The 16,838-nt window shown below is 40.9% G+C and overlaps 1 protein-coding gene across 1 annotated transcript; it reads right to left on the bottom strand.

Moving 5' to 3' along the window:
* Window positions 1–4,553: 4,553 nt before the first annotated feature.
* On the bottom strand, window positions 4,554–16,469 carry LOC137593116 (hexokinase HKDC1-like). The gene is made up of 20 exons (XM_068311744.1): window positions 16,333–16,469; window positions 15,362–15,524; window positions 15,058–15,215; window positions 14,823–14,945; window positions 14,653–14,748; window positions 14,440–14,539; window positions 13,279–13,462; window positions 13,017–13,172; window positions 12,686–12,919; window positions 12,291–12,432; window positions 12,025–12,181; window positions 11,626–11,765; window positions 11,368–11,487; window positions 11,084–11,179; window positions 10,442–10,541; window positions 9,438–9,648; window positions 9,009–9,164; window positions 7,113–7,200; window positions 5,926–6,071; window positions 4,554–5,790 (listed from the first exon to the last, which is right to left on the bottom strand). Exons 1-20 carry the CDS (start codon window positions 16,393–16,395, stop codon window positions 5,658–5,660), a joined length of 2,766 nt encoding a protein of 921 aa, XP_068167845.1. The 5' UTR covers window positions 16,396–16,469; the 3' UTR covers window positions 4,554–5,657.
* Window positions 16,470–16,838: the final 369 nt, after the last annotated feature.

Here is a 16,838-nt window from a genome sequence, read left to right as displayed (position 1 = left end):
AATTCAGGAGGAAGAAGAGAGCTCCTCCCGGTTAACAAGGAAGTAGAAGGAGGACAGGAGGACAGGAGGACAGAAAGAAGGAAGAAGGTGAGGTGGAATTTCAGTTTGACTGCTTCACAGAAGTCGTAAGTAGTGATGGGCAAATGAAGCTTTTGTGAAGCCCTGAATCATTTGAGCCAACTGGTTCAAAAATGGGTTCATTACTCGAAGCTTCAGTTATAGTGACCTCTCCTGGCGAAGTTCAAACCCTGAACTGCAAGTTAGTTCGACAAGAAGCTTTCAACTACACACATGCACAATCATCTCCTTTTTGCTTGGACTTAAAGTATCTTTCATTTTAAATTTTGATATACCCTAGACTAAATATTATATTCTATGCACTTATAATAATTGACAAATGTGTGGAGTGTTGTTGAGGAGCAAATGCAGGGAAAATCTGGTATTGGTTGGGTGTGCTTGTGCAACTATGGAAGGGCTGATAATTTGGGATGAGGGTGGTCAAAGATTTTTATTGAGATGCATTATTTTTTCCACAGTATTTGGATTAAGTCTGTTTCTTAGTGACAATTTCTCCACATTTGGAGAAGACTCGTTCACATGGAACAGATGAAGCCGGGGTGCATACATTTTTTTTGCAAGTTTAAACAAATTTGGGTAAACATTCTTGTGGTTCTTCCATTAATCCACTGGGTCTTCTGACTTGGCCAGTGGTGGTTCGGTAAAGTACCGCTGCACCTCCACAGTTGCGTATGCAGTAGCATTCCTTGCCCTCCTTGAATCCGACGTATCTCGGTCCAGCGTTTCCCAAAGGTTCCTATCTCAAAGACAAACACGACAACAATCATCAGCATTTTAACTTTTTGGAAAAAAATCAGTCACAAATGAGGTCACTTTTCCCTTAAGTCTCCATTCCTCCATCAGAGATGTTGTGGCTGCACTGGTGTTAGCTGCAGTATGTGCTTTAGGGAACGGCACCACTCCCAGGAGCACTGTTGCCAGCTTCATCGGGTCCTCCATGTAGTGGCAGGTCACTGCAAGACAGGCCTCCATGTTTCCCAAAGATGTCCACATATCAGCAGTGAGACTCACAGCCTCCACCCTCACCATTACAGCCTTGGCCTTGGTCTTCTCTACCTCATATTTCTGAAGCACCATGCTCTTGAGAGCTTGCCTGGATGGAAGAACGTATGAGGGATCAAGCAATCCCACGAACTCCTTGAAGCCAGTCATCCACGATGGAAAAAGGCTGCGCGTCTTTCACCACCAGATTTACCAGAGCTTCATCCAGCTCTCGCTTCCGGTCAACTAGGACAAATGGACAGAAATAAAAAGTAAATGATTAAAATAATACCAGAAGATTAATGTGAAACTACACTTAAGTTAAGCTGGCCTACGACTCATGAAACACAGCCAGACCACATTGTGTTAGTGTGTCTAATAATATAATAATATAACCAACCTTGATTTGGGGTCCCCTGATTTCCAGCAGCTCCATGTTTGGCAGTGAAGTGTCTAATCATGGAGGAAGTATTCCCATGATACTTCAGTTCAGCAGAACACACCAACCAGACCTGGACAGAAAATTATTTTTCAATAATAATACAGTTTGAATCTATAAAGTTGTCACATAAACAGCATAAGTTATTATCATTAATCAATATACACGGATGGTAGACCATAGCTATCGCTAGTTACTGTTAGACATGTAACTTCCTTCATTACAGATGTGACATTACACCTACCTTACCAGCAGAGATCAGAATGAAGTGTTCCCACATTTCAGAACAACCTGTCTCCCTGACTGCTCCATAATGATCCAACGATCCAAAAAAGCAACGCAACGCAATAACAACAGCAATAACAACTCTCCGACAAAAACCCACAAACGGTGCATTTTCCAGAGCGTATACAAAGGAGTTTTGGTGCTAACATTCAAAACTGTCACAAGTTAGAAGGCGTGTCAATGAATGACATCCTTGGACCGCGAACCAGTCAGGTGGTTCCCTCGGGAAACGAAGCAGTTGCTGCTTTGGACGTCATTGTCACGTGACTATCTTCCGCCCCAAAGCAAGCTCCGAAGCAGTGGTTCTATTGAATTGTAGTTCTAGGGTTTGAAACGTGTACCGAAGCTTCAGTGTCGAACTGCCATCACTAGTCGTAAGGTCATGTACCGTTTGACGTGGTTCACACAGCTGTAACAGTCAACGCAGGTCACTTCTTTTCATTCAGTCTTATGATTCATAAGAGGACTTTTCCAGTGTTCCCTCATTTTAGAACTCACACTTTCTGTTGTTGAGTATACATACGGTGTACTCAACAACAGTTAGTGTCAGTACCTAGTTCCTGATTTTATTCAATAGCCAGGCAAATATTTTAGGCAGCCATGAAGCAAAGTGACAATCAATCAAGAAGGTGGAGGATTTTAAGTACTTAGGGTCAACAGTCCAGAGCAATGGAGAGTGTGGAAAAGAGGTGAAGAAGCGTGTACAGGCAGGATAGAACGGGTGGAGAAAAATGTCAGGTGTGATGTGTGATAGAAGAGTTTCAGCTAAAATGAAAGGAAAGGTGTACAAAACTGTGGTGAGTCCAGCGATGTTGTTTGGTCTAGAGACAGTGTCACTGAGGAAAAGACAGGAGACAGAGCTGGAGGTAGCAGAGATGAAGATGCTGAGGTTCTCTTGGGAGTGACCAGGAAGGATAGGATCAGGAATGAGTATATCAGAGGGACAGCACATGTTAGAGGTTTTGGAGATAAAGTCAGAGAGGCCAGACTGAGATGGTTTGGACATGTCCAGAGGAGAGATAGTGAACACATTGGTAGAACGATGCTGAGTTCTGAACTGCCAGGCAGGAGGCCTAGAGGAAGACCAAAGAGGAGGTTTATGGATGTAGTGAAAGAGGACATGAAGGTAGTTGGTGTGAGAGAAGAGGATGCAGAAGACAGGGTTAGATGGAGGCAACTGATTTGCTGTGGCGAACCCTGAAGGGAAAAGCCGAAAGGAGAAGAAGAAGAAGCAAAGTGACCAGTCCAAACCCTGCTAGGATGCATGTGCCCTCCCACCAGTGACACTATAAATTGTTGAGGGAAGTGTAGCTACGATTCAAGCAGATTCACCTATATTAATGAATTCATACAGTCAAATTCCTTTCTGATAGAACAGAATTTGAATCAATTCTCAGTAAATGTGTGGATGTACAGTAAAAGTCCTGTATCAGGATGTGGAGAGAGAGAGAGACAGAGAGAGAGAGAGAAAGGGGAAGTGGAAGACGAGGCAGTGGTGACAGAAGACAGCGGTGTGTCCTCGCCAGAAGACAGCAGTGTGTCCTCGGTGTCATTGACATCCCAGCAGCGTGAGTTACAGACTCAGCAGCCCAGCTGTGTTTGTGTGAGCTGCTCCATTGAAGCTGCAGTCGATGTATCCGTGGTTTAAAGCTACTCGCTCACTGCCAGGACAGTGTGGGATTAAAGGGCTCTGAGTTTGACCGTGTGTGTGTGTGTAAGAGACTTTCCCTCGGACGGTAGCATTCTAACATGTTAATCCCTGACAGATTAGCAACTGCTTCAATTCTATGAGCACACACCCGCTGTCACCACTCTGCATTCTTTCCTTTCATTGATCATTTCTAATTTCTCTCTTCCTTTGCTCCATCTTTCTCGAAGCTTTGGTTTTGCTTTGTATTAGTTTTTGTATTCTTTACAATCTTGCTACTATCAGCCTTCCTACATCTTCAGTGCATTAGCATACAGTAAGTGTGATGATCATTTTAACACTCATTTACTTTTTGAGATAGTAATATAATTTGCAAACGATAACTTTAATTACATCCCATGAAGCGGTGATGTACGTATTGTAATTGTGAACCAGTGTTTGTGTGTTTGTCTGTCAAACAAATATCTTCACAACCGTTGCAGATAGAAAGATGGCAGAAAAAGCACATTACTCGGACGGCAGAGGGGTTGAAAATGAGATGATGACCTTAACCTTGAGGTCAAATTTCAACTTTTGTACTCATTGCGGGTTTTTGGAAGGCAGTCACGTGATACCGTACGCGCATTCTATTGGCTGATGGCGTCCGGAGTGTTCTACTTTCTGTGAGTCTAGGGCTTCAGTGACACACAAAAGTGTGGGAAAAGGTAATACAGATAAAAGGTTGTTTAATATCAGTATGGGGAAGGTTCATAAACGATTAAATTACCGTAAATAATAAGATAAATAGTTTGTTGCTCGATTGTGGAATTTGTGATTTACGTGTGGTTCCTGGAATGCATTAACCGCGAGGAACAATGGCGCACTGTATTTCTTTTTAGGTACACATCCCTGAAACCTGATGAGATACAATCACAAAACAAAAAGCAACATTTTCAGGAAGCCAGAGGTACAAAAATGTGTAGGTCAGGGTAAAATGTTGAATTCAGGGGTGTCGCGGGATGTTGCAGTCTCTCACAGCCTTGTTGTAATTTTTGAACCGAAGGCCTGACAGAATGTCTGAAAATCATGCTCACAAAGACATATCATATTAAACATGTTTATTTTCAAATCTTAAGTGTCTGTGTCATCTTTGAGGTCCTTATTTCTGATTACAGTATTTGCTTTTTAATCAGTTCAGTCCAGACAAAGATACAGGATTGTGTGAAACTCCAGAAAGACCGATGAAGCACACAGACTGCATTGGATGACCAAATTGCACAGATGTAGAGACAGACAGAGAGCAGAGAGACAGGCATTCGTTCACAAGGACAGAGTCAGTCCAGAATAACAGAACAGAATGATTTTATTGTCAGGACATGCGGTCAGCAGCATTCCTGTCCTCCTCCGGCCCTTCATCAACACCGCTGACTAACCCCTGACACACACCCACACCTGCTCTTTCTCTCACCTTTATCCACTATGCACTGTATTTTAGATTGATATGAGATATTCAGCGTTATTACCAGCACAAAAAGAACTATGAGTTGCTGAAAATATACAAATAGTTTTATATGTTAAAATTACCCTAGATATCTGCATTTGTGAGAGTTTTTGTCCTCTTGAACATGAAACGTTGTTAGTATAAAGCAGTCGGTGAATGGTAACACACTTCAAGGAGCAAGTGATTGTTTCAGGGGAAAAGACTATTCAGTTCTAGTGTTCAGTAAATCACTTTTTACACAACATCAGCACATTCTGACAGAACTGTACTTACAGATTGGACAGCTTCATATGTAGTTTTTGTTCAGTAGTGTCAGGGTGTGACTTTTGACATGATTGTTCTTTTTCCAAAACCAACCACTGAGCACTTTTATCAAAGGCAGAGACTTTAATCAGTACATGGTAATTTTATAAAGACATTGCTTTGGCAGATTTCAGAGGTCAGTGTTTGTTATGTTTGTAAAGAATGTTAGACACAGTAGCCCCAGGTTGCTGGATGCCCAATAACTGGTTGTGCTTGTTGGTGAGAGGCCTATGAGGGATCTTTCAGGGAAACCCTTATCTATTCTTGTTATACTTGTTATTTCTTTTTGGTGCAGCTTCTTGCCGTCTACTGGAAAGAAGCTGTTGAAAACTTGGATTTTTTAAAATTTTTATTTTCCAAGACCAGAAAAGAGCACTTGCAGCAAGCAGAATTTCCGAGAGTTTGGTATTCTTGATTGTAAGAAAAGTCACACAAAGTTTCTTTCAGTCATGCTTCTGTCTGGCCAGAGCTGCAACCAGGGCAGCGCCTTTTCCACTACCTTCATCAGAAGGCAAGAAGGTCACAATACACCGAGGAGCCAAAACTCTGCTTGTCTCTTGGATTACTCGAGAAAAACTAGAAAGAAGCAGCAGAGGAAGAGAAAGCAGCATTTTATCATTCAAAATGAAGGACAAAAGAGTACATAAATTCATTATTTTTAAGTGGTTTTGCTCTAGTTTCACAACACAGCAATAGAAAATGAGAACTCACTGTGGGTGTAGTTTGTAGAGTGCCCCGTCTACCCCTACGGAGATGTTCAGATGGTCCAGTCCTCGGTTCTCCCTGATCTTATCAACCACTGCTGCCATTCCTGCCCCACACAGCTGAGCTGCACGACGTGACACTGCTCCACATACCTTGATAATAATGGAAATTATCATTATTGCAGCACTGGACAAACTGTTGGTGTTACAGTTTGCTGATTCAAAAAATATCATATCACTCAACCAATGAAAAAAAAAATCAGAATTCCAAAGTGAGGTTGCGACAGAACATGAATAACTTGGCATTGTTATATTTCAAAATGTCATACTCTTAATCTCTGGCATTAAAAAAAAACACATTTATTTGGCTACTGCATTCTGACATTTTGTTTTAAATTCTTACTGAAGAAGTTGAGGACTTCTGAGTGTGAGCCACATTATAGTTTATATGTTACCTGTAGTTTGCCAACAGAGCTTTATGATGTTGTGTACTGACATGACAAGAAAAAATCAGGTTGACTAAAGTAGTGTTGGCAATTATTTCCTGCAGTGACTGCTGCAAACATGACTATTGATGGCCTGAATGAGGTGATGTTGTTCGCCATTTGAACTGAATATACCAAGACGGCTTTTTTCAAGCATCACTTTGTAGCTGGTGCTCCTCGTGGGGAACGTCTTGGCACTCCCAGCCTATCTCATTTAATGGGAAGACTTGGGTCTGTCTTGGGGTCCCATTTGGACATGCATGAGAAGCCTCCAAAGGACAGAACCCAGGAGGCTTCCATACCAGACAACTAAAGATACTGTCTACTTTAAAAACAAAGGAGTAAAGGCTGCTCTCTGGGCTCTCACTGGATGTCTGAGTTCTTTCACCCTATGGCGGAGGCTCAGTTTGGGCAGTTGTATCCCCAATCTCAGTCTTTCTGTCCTGCTGTCCGTTTTCCCATAACTTGAAGGGAAAACTGATGCTTAAAAGTATTCTTGAGTACTTGGCAGCCTCTTCAACCATTTTTCTCGTCAGTATATCAAAAGTAATTGCTTAAAAATATCTTCCACTGCCCTACCAAGTTGTCAGGTTTTGTATAATGAAAAGCTATTTTCAATTGTTGTACCTATTGTTGGCTTTTTTTACACACTAAAAATGTTGTCTTGGCAAAATCAGCATAGTCCTGCTCATTACTTCAAATCTTCTACCTCTTTTACAATGATGCTGTCATCACAGGTGCTGTCAAGTCCGAGTTCCTGGAGAATCGTTCTTACCGTCAGTAGCGCCAGGCGGTCACTAGGGGGAGACAACACAAACTTAACAATAAAATATATACATTTACTGTAATGTTGAACATACACCTTGAAGGGTTATGTGTTCTCATGTAATAAAATGACATTCAAGATTAGTAGACTGTATTCCGTATGAATTGTTTTATAGTATGCTTGGCACAGTATGCATGGTTGTAGTAGCAAACAAGATGCAAATGCATTCTCCAGCTTTCACATGGTGAGTCTTGAATTCTGGGGAAAGTACCAACCTTCTATCTTCTACAACTACCCAACTTTTGTCTTTACAAGGATCGTGTGACATATCTACACTCAACAAAAATATAAACGCAACACTTTTGTTTTTGCTCCAATTTTTCACGAGATGGACTTAAAGATCTATAATTCATTCCAGATACACAGTATTACCATTTCAAACGTTCACAAATCTGTTTAAATGTGTGATAGTGAGCACTTCTTCTTTGCTGAGATAATCCATCCCACCTCACAGGTGTGCCACATCAAGATGCTGATCTGACATCATGATAAGTGCACAGGTGTACCTTATACTGCCCACAATAAAAGACTACTCTGAAATGTGCAGTTTTGTCTCACAGCAAAATGCCACAGATGCCACAAGCATTGAGGGAGCGTGCATTTGGCATGCTGACAGCAGGAATGTCAACCAGATCTGTTGCTAATGCATTGAATGTTCATTTCTCCACCATAAGCCGTCTCCAAAGGCGTTTCAGAGAATATGGTAGTACATCCAACCAGCCTCACAACCGCAGACCACGTGTAACCACACCAGCCCAGGACCTCCACATACAGCAGGTTCACCTCCAAGATCATCTGAGACCAGCTACTCAGATAGCTGCTGAAACAATTGGTTTGCATAACCAAACAATTTCTGCACAAACTGTCAGAAACCGTCTCAGGGAAGCTCAACTGCATGCTCGTCGTCCTCATCGGGGTCTTAACCCGACTCCAGATCGTCGCCGTAACAGACTTGAGTGGGCAAATGCTCACATTTGATGGCGTCTGGCACATTGGAGAGGTGTTCTCTTCACAGATGAATCTGGGTTTACATTGTTTAGGGTAGATGGCAGACAGCGTGTGTGGCATCGTGTGGGTGATTTCATGTTGTGGATCGAGTGGCCCATGGTGGTGGTGGGGTTATGGTATGGGCAGGCGTCTGTTATGGACGAAGAACACCAGTGCATTTTATTGATGGCATTTTGAATGCACAGAGATACCGTGATGAGATCCTGAGGCCCATTGTTGTGCCATACATCCATGAACATCACCTCATGTTTCAGCAAGATAATGCACGGCCCATTGTGAACAATGTTTGAGAGAAATGGTACTGTGTATCTGGAATGAATTATAGATCTTTAAGTCCATCTCGTGAAAGATGCGAGCAAAAACAAAAGTGTTGCGTTTATATTTTTGTTGAGTGTACTTAGCCAATCACATAGTTAGCTTAGGAAACACCAAATACGGATTTAGATGGGTAGTTCTGAGAGAAAAAAATACTATTCCATTTGACAACAACTATAAAACCAACCTAGTCTATTGTTTGGGGTTCCCACTTTGTGATCGCTACTGAGTGTGACCGGAGCTGGAACCCGAGATCTTGTATTCTGTATTCAACTCTGACCACTCTACAATAAACCATTTGTTTTAACTTTTAGGTAAATTCTATTAATTTCTAACACGTAGGAATTTTCTCTGAGACGAGAGGCAGATTATAAAAACCTCTACAGGTGTGCATGTGTGGCTTTGGTGTTTGTGTGTCTGTGTTCAACATTCAAACACATGTACATTTTCTCCTACCTTTCTATTTGTGACAGGAACTTGGTTTGGAATATTCCAGGTCGTTTTAAAGCTTCAGTGACATGTCCTCTGAAGATCAAACCTCTTCTGGTCAAATCTAACAATACCTGACGGACGACCTCTCCTAAATACATCCCACTGGTCAGCTTTTCAAATCTAAACAATTGAAAAGAAGTGCATAATTTGTTAGATTGTCTAGGATTAGGAGCATGGTATACAATTTGATTTAAAATATACAAGTCAGGAAATAGCCGACATACATGAGAACACAACTACATACATGAGAACACAACTACATACTTAACCCAACCATTACAAAAGTGTGAACATTATAATACAGAATACAAACAGGTGCGCGCACACACACACACACACACACACACACACACACACACACACACACACACACACAACACACATAAATCTAACCGTTGTTTTCCGGGGTTGATTGAGTCGTGGTTCACCTCAGTATCGTATGACGTGATGATGTCATCCAGAGAGCCATCGTCACCCAGACCCCCCCACTCTGTGTTTATACACATCCTTGAATTCTCAGCATCCTCCTCCATTTTCCCAGTTTCAAGTTTAATCTTCTCAATATTCTTCAGTTCCTCCATATAACAAACATTACTTCCAGTTCCTAAAAAACAGATTTACATGGTTGATTCTTGGGTTATGTTCATGTAAACATTGCAGTCACATGAATGAAGAGCAAACACAAGTATACCTCAGGTTACGTGACGTAAGTCAAAAAGCAACAAATTAATTTGTCTCCAGGCCAAACTGAAAATAACTCTTCTGAGTTCTGTCCCATACTTTCTTTGCATTTTTAATAATGTTTGGTTAATACAAATCTACATTAAGCTTACAAACAATAAAAATTTATCTTTTAATATAGTGAAGAAAAAACTTTGTCGTTTCATACATCGCCGCCTCGTCTTCTGTCACTTCTGCATTGCGGGTAACGGAGATTGCTACAGGTTGATAATATGTGGTTTTTTTCTTATATTTTGTACAGTAGCATTGTAACGAATTACTAGGGATTTTACAATTCCAATATTCTTGGCATATAGACGTAAAGTTGAGTAAAATGACATAATCTCCATAATCAAAAACGTAACTCGACGTAACTCGAAACAACGTAAACCATGGTACACCTGTATTCAGAATATTTACTACAAATGTTCTGTATGCAAACGACTTTGTTTTTAACAGTGATGTTTACCATAAACATACTAGAAGACTATTTCAAAGCCCACGTTGTAAAATGAACCATCTTATCTACAACGCCAAGCATTATGTTAAACATGATTAATTTCAGCTTTGATCAGATTCGCTCACACACACACACACACACACACACACACACACACACACACACACACACACACACACACACACACACACACACACACACACACACATACACTTACCAACAATTAGTCCAATTTCACAGTGAGGGTCTTCGTAGGCACAGCTCATCATTGTCCCAACTGTGTCGTTGACTAAAGCTACGATGTCCAAGTCAAAATCCTACAAACAGAAACACTTGTGTTATTGTTTAGCGAAACATCAGTGAAAGGATCTGCCCACTTAATAACCCCAATGTCATGCTGCAGACTGCTGATTGATGAGCTGTTTGGTTTCTTGTTTAATTAGTGACCGGTAGTTTGTTAGAAAGCTAGCCACCTTGCTTGCTTGTTTAATTTGGGCGAGGGCTTTTGAATGTGTTTTACCTTGGATTATGGCACAAGGGATGATGAATTTTTACCCTGATTTACCCTGATGATTTGTGCAGCACAAAAGTGACTCAATGGATTTTCATTAAACTGAGTTCTTCCACATCACACAGAATTCATTAATATATAGATTGGATCTAGTGGATTGTTCAGACTATGGAACATATTTTTCATTATTTCAACAAAGTACACATTTATAAAACTAGGCAGATCTTGATTAAACATGTAGAAGGATTGGGCAAGGGAGAAATCAAAACACTTTGGAGAAGGATAGATAACAAGGATAGTTTGACCTTGGCAGAGCTGTGTGATCAACTGAGTGACCTTCTGACTCACATTGCGTCTCTTGATGGCTTCTCTCAACATGTTAACAACATCATGTCCTTCACAGTCTGTGGCCTTAAAGCCTTTGGTCCAACTCACCAATTTGCCCTGCAGGAGTAACAGAGGTTAAAAAGTTAGGTTTTCTGTATTTATTTCTTTACCATTTATTTTACTGTGTATTAATCTTTTGAAAAGGCACAGTTTCAGTTTGTCTTTTTGTTCATTGATTGATCATTGGTTGCTCTCTGTGATGTAACAAGCAACTGAGGAGAAGACTCTCTTATTTTTATATTTACCGTGTCAATAGCTGTCTGCTCACAGGGGAAGGAGAAAGTGAAACCTGTTGGAAGATGAGCGTTCTTTACCCCCATGTAGTCCAGGAAGTCACCAATACATTGCGCTAAATGATCAAACAACTGCAGATAAACAAACAAAGAAGTTTTTAATGAAAATGATCAACTGTAGACAACATTACCTCATTGCAGGGATTAAATCCTAGTTTAATTTGATTTGTATGCTGTCATTAAGTCATTATGTGCTTGTACACTAACTACCTCTTCTCCAGTTCCTTGCATTATTTCCAGTGGTATGGTATAGATCTTATGGTAACTTCGTGAATTTCCATTTTTAAAGTACACCAGCAATGCTCTGAAGTTTGTTCCTCCTAGATCTAAAGCAAGATATTTTCCATGCTCTGGAAAAAATACAAACATTAATACACTGATGAGCAGTAATCATATAATTTTGTCAAATTTAGTCTAGGGCATGGGCAATTAAGAAAAAAAAACAAGTTTTCACCAAAATATGTTGGGTCGTTTGTTAGCAGGGTTCTGCCAAAGGGGCTTGATGGCTTTTCATACAAACAACCGGGAAAGTTCAATAAATAATTGGAATAGGAGAAGTGTAGTGTAGAGTGTTCTTCTAGTTCAGTGTGTGTTAGTCAGATCTCTGACCTGTGCCATCAGGGGTGTGGTACACAAAAGACGGCAGCATCTTCATAGAAGAGTAGACTTTACTCGTCAGCCCTTCTTCTAGCCCTCTCATGGTCCTCCTCTTTACCAACAACAGCTGATCTTTGCTCAGTCTGAAGGGGGACAGCGTCTCATCCACCTGACATTAAAAAAAAAAATCATGATGTGATAGCATTAAACTGTCCTCTCTTTAAGATGCATGCTATATACAGCTCAAGAACACACACACACACATATAGTATCCCAACCTGGTGCCTTCGTGATGTCAGACGTTGAGCGACTGCCGTCACCAACGCAGCTCCTTTACTACTACCACTGTCAGACAGCACAAACCTGACATGGCACTCAGGAAGCAACCGTCGCACAACTTTATGCAGACGTTTAGCATACCTGTAATTGTAATTTGTTATGTTTAAAGTCGTGATTTTTGGTAGCAGGGATAACATTAGTTCTATTACCTTTTCCCAATTTGGAAGTCTGACTCACACTCAATAAGAATCTGCAAGTTTATTTTCATTTTCATTTTGATTACTTATACTATCAACTGTCACATGTCAATTGTCTACCATATGGAAAAGGTGTAGTAATGTGCATGACTGCCATATCAGGTATTTTATGGTTAATGTTAAAAAAAAAAACCTACTGTGGATGTGTTTTGTACACCGTTCCGTCAACACCCACGGTGATCCTCAATTTCCTCAAATTGCGGTTTTGCTTTATTCGACTCAAAATTGCTGCCAGCCCTGCAGCCACCAAATTTGAGGACCTGAAGGACACTATTGTGCTGACATGTTGAACAGCAACACAGTCGTCAAACGATGGAGTCAAATCAAGCTCCTTGAGAACGTTTCTGGTGTTCTTCAGGCCGTATTTGTACCTGAAACCATCAAGTACAATATGTGTAGGAGACGTTCAGCGCATCAACTGTTCTTCTGGGGCAGAAGAGATGTGATGGAAAAACACGCATAACTTACTGCTCCATGGATGCTACTTGTGCAGTGGTTATTTTTCCTTTGGTCTTCAGGGCATCAGATACATATCCATCAAACAAAAGTCCCCGTTTAGCCATCTTCAATACAACCAACCTGACTAACTCCCCCAGATACATCCCACTGACCATCTTCTCAAAGCTAAATTTGGGAGACAAATGATAGAACATTTAAACAACAGGCTTTGTCACATTGTGACATACTGTACATGCTGCAACACGTCATTAGAAATCCTTTCTTTTCTCACATTTGTTTTCCAGGGTTGTTGGAAGCTGCATCAACATCCCTGTCAAAGTCAGTGATGTAATCATTTAGAGCCCCATCATCTCCAAAGGCACCCCACTCAGTGTTCACACACATCCTTCCCTCATCTCCTTCCACCATGTCGACGTGACGCAGTTCCTCCATGTAGCACGCATTGGTGCCTGTGCCTAAACACGCAAATGTTCACAATATCAATCCGTGTGTTTGTATTCAGACTATGAAAAAGAAGCATTTACATTAATTTTCTGCTCATAAAGGATATCAGTTGCACCATGAAATACAGAATTAATCCTAAACAGTCTCTAATGCAAAGAATTCATTCTGTAAATGTATTATTTTCTTTTGGCCTTGTTCAGACTAGCTGCCTTTATCCAATTTTTAGCCCATTCAGATTGATGTCGCATATCTCGTGTGTAGTCTGAAAAGTCCCAATCAGATTTTTGCAGGACGGATTGAAATCACACAGATAGTGCTGTGTAGGATAGGGACAGAGTCGTCTGTAAATCTTTTGTTAGGATGGTTTTAAATGGATATATAAAACTGAATGATTTTACACTTGGCAGTTACACTGCCACAGTGCTGCTCTCCATAACGGTATGTATTAAAGCCAGATGATTCATCACATTGTGTTCGTAATTCATAATCTTTCAGAGAATTAGCAACTCTCATTTTAGCAGGAAGAATTTTCCGCCAACGCTAAACCCAAATGAAATCATTAAAGTCACACATGCATTTAGATGGAGAACCTCGGAAAGAATCCACGCAGACAGACACAGGGAGAACATGCAAACTCTGCCTTGCTTTGCAGCGACACCGCTACCCACTGCACCAGTGTTGCCACTGCACTGCAAGTTAATTTGCAAAATAAATGAATAAATAAATTTAAACATTTTGAATGTTCAGGAAGGTCTCTTTCAGTTTCCTTGAGATTTATGAGTCTATTATGTTTTTAAAAATCACATTAAATTGTCAGGCGTTCCTAAGAGCAGATGTATGGCAGAAATTACTGACACAAAGAAAAAGCTTAATGTTCGTTCAAACGCACAAATGGATCCGTATTCAGAAGTACTGACTTTTGCTCCCTCAAACAGCTTCAAGAGAGAACAAAATCTGATTATTTCTTCCTTAAAGATGACAAACTCACCAATAATGAGTCCAACTTCACAATAGCGGTCATCAAACCCGCAGGTCATCATGGTAGCTACTGTGTCATTAACCATGGCTAACACCTCTACATCCATACCCTGTATAGTTTGAAATATTGACATATGGCTGATGAAAGGAAAATTATATGAGTCATGCAGTTTAAGTAATAAAGAATGATGTTTTTAATGTAGCCTTGTGAATTTGGACCTACCTCGATTTTGTCAATAGCCTCACTGAGCGTCTGGACCACATCTTTGCCCTGCAGGCCTCGTACACGGTAGTGCTTACTCCAGTTTATCAATACACCCTTCAAAGAAAATATACAGAGTGACATACATTGCAGACGCAGGCCCTGAAACAGACATGGATTGATGTCCTCACCTGATCCAAGCTGGACTGCTCACAAGGGAAAGAGAAGGTGAAGGCCAGAGGATGTTTCTTCACCACACTGATGTTCTTTTTATGTAAGAAGTCCTTTAGCGACTCTGCTACATGGTCAAACAGCTACAGAGAGGCAGAGAAGACAGTCAGTCACGAAGATGGAGAATCATCCAGCTTTTTTTGTTTTCTCCTATATTTCTACCTCCTTTCCCCCCCTATATTTTTCACTCCCCACCTCTGATCCTCTTCCACTGAGTAGCTCCTTGGGTATTGGGTAGATAGTCTCCTCCATGTCCACTCCTCCCGTCCTAATCCCCTTGCCTTGTCTCACTTTAACTTGGAGCACCTTAAACTTGGAGCCACCAAGATCCAATGCCAGAAACTGTCCTGTCTCTGCAGGAGTGAACGAGGGAGACAACAGCTAACTGCTTTGTTCTGCATATACTGTATGTGCATATGGCATGAATGATGTGTTTCTTCACAAACCTTTGACATACACAGCAGCTTGACAAAGTTTGTGAAACATGAATGAGAGTCACCTGTTCCATCAGGAGTGGAGCGGACATGTGTCGGCAGCATCTTCACCGACGCTGCGGCGTTGCTATCGGATGAAAGCCCTTTCTTCATTTCAGCATGGAAACGAGCTGAAATGTCGTTTAACTGGTCATCATGGTAACGCATGGCATAGAGAAACCTGTCCACCTAGGGGGAAAAAAGGTGAAAGAACACATAAATCAGAGCAAGCATGGAGGCAAAGACAGATGAAATCTTCTGAGGGAAGGACTAATGCACACTTTTCTCACAGGTTTGTTCTTGACAAGAGAAAATCTTAATGGTATATTTTTAGACAAGATTTTCTGTTTATTTCAAGCTTAGCTTATAGAAAGGCAATGTTTTTTGTGGATGGTTTTGTAGCAAGAACATTAAAAAGTTCCTTTGAAAATAGCAGGAAATCCAAACTTTATCTGTGGACCTTCCCACACTCAGTACCACCCTGTACACTGAATTATCCCCGTGGTAACAGGTATAAGGGACAAGGTCCCTTCGGCCATGCCACCTTGAGTCGGTGTTTGTGTTTGATTATGCAGTGATCCTTATGAGAGTCAATATATTGTCCCTGTGAGAATGTTTATTGATCCCATCTGCACAAAGGGAGGACCACCAGAAGACGTTAATCATTACTCAACGAAGACAATAGTAAGTTATAATTACAACCTTTGACCTCACTGCCTTATCTTTTGGATTTAACACAGATGATTATGAGCATGTCTGCCAAACGTCTGCATGCCAACGCTGAACACAGATATCAGGATATATAGTGTATACATTAAGCAGTGCTTTTTTTCTGGTGAAGTGTTACTAGACATTATTTCATATATCCATTAAAGACATCTTTGCCAGTCACAGATCATCTGGTCTGTGTCATCTATTCACTTTAGACTGAAAACGACAGCTGGACCAAGAACTGAGTCAATGTTTGTGCAGTGTTTTATTGTGCAGCAGCTCCTACCTTCTTTGTGGGGTCTTCCTGGAGTTTGGTGAAATAGAAGGATGCGAGATGAACAGCCAACATGTTGATCACGCAACACCATTAAAATTCTCTGCTGGGTTTGTTGATGTATTTCTGTCAGTTCATGATACGATTGCACACATCTCAGGGAAGTGTTGATGAAAAGCACACAGAATGCCCGTCGCTTCTGTCTGCTGTCCCACGCTGATAGCCTTGTTTTGTTCCAAATGACAGAGTCCACTTGCCAGAGACCAGCCTCCACTCTAACACAATGATTAACCAGTCAAACCCATTTCTCCAACCACTTCCACCCATCTTTAAGTCTTCACAAAATACTCGACTTTTTTTGAGTTTTCTTGTGGATCTGGTGACGTAAACTATATCTTAACTGAAGTCCTGCAGAAACATTGGATCATGCATGAAATTGTTGACTTGTCTGAATCTTGTGAAAACGTTATTAACTGGTGCGCAACTTATCTGGAGTATTTCCATTTTAGTGGACAGTT

The sequence above is a fragment of the Antennarius striatus genome, chromosome 1 (assembly GCF_040054535.1).
Source record: "Antennarius striatus isolate MH-2024 chromosome 1, ASM4005453v1, whole genome shotgun sequence".
NCBI lineage: Eukaryota > Metazoa > Chordata > Actinopteri > Lophiiformes > Antennariidae > Antennarius > Antennarius striatus.
The sequence above is the reverse complement of the archived record's forward strand: the minus strand, read 5'-3'. Positions and strand labels throughout refer to the sequence as shown.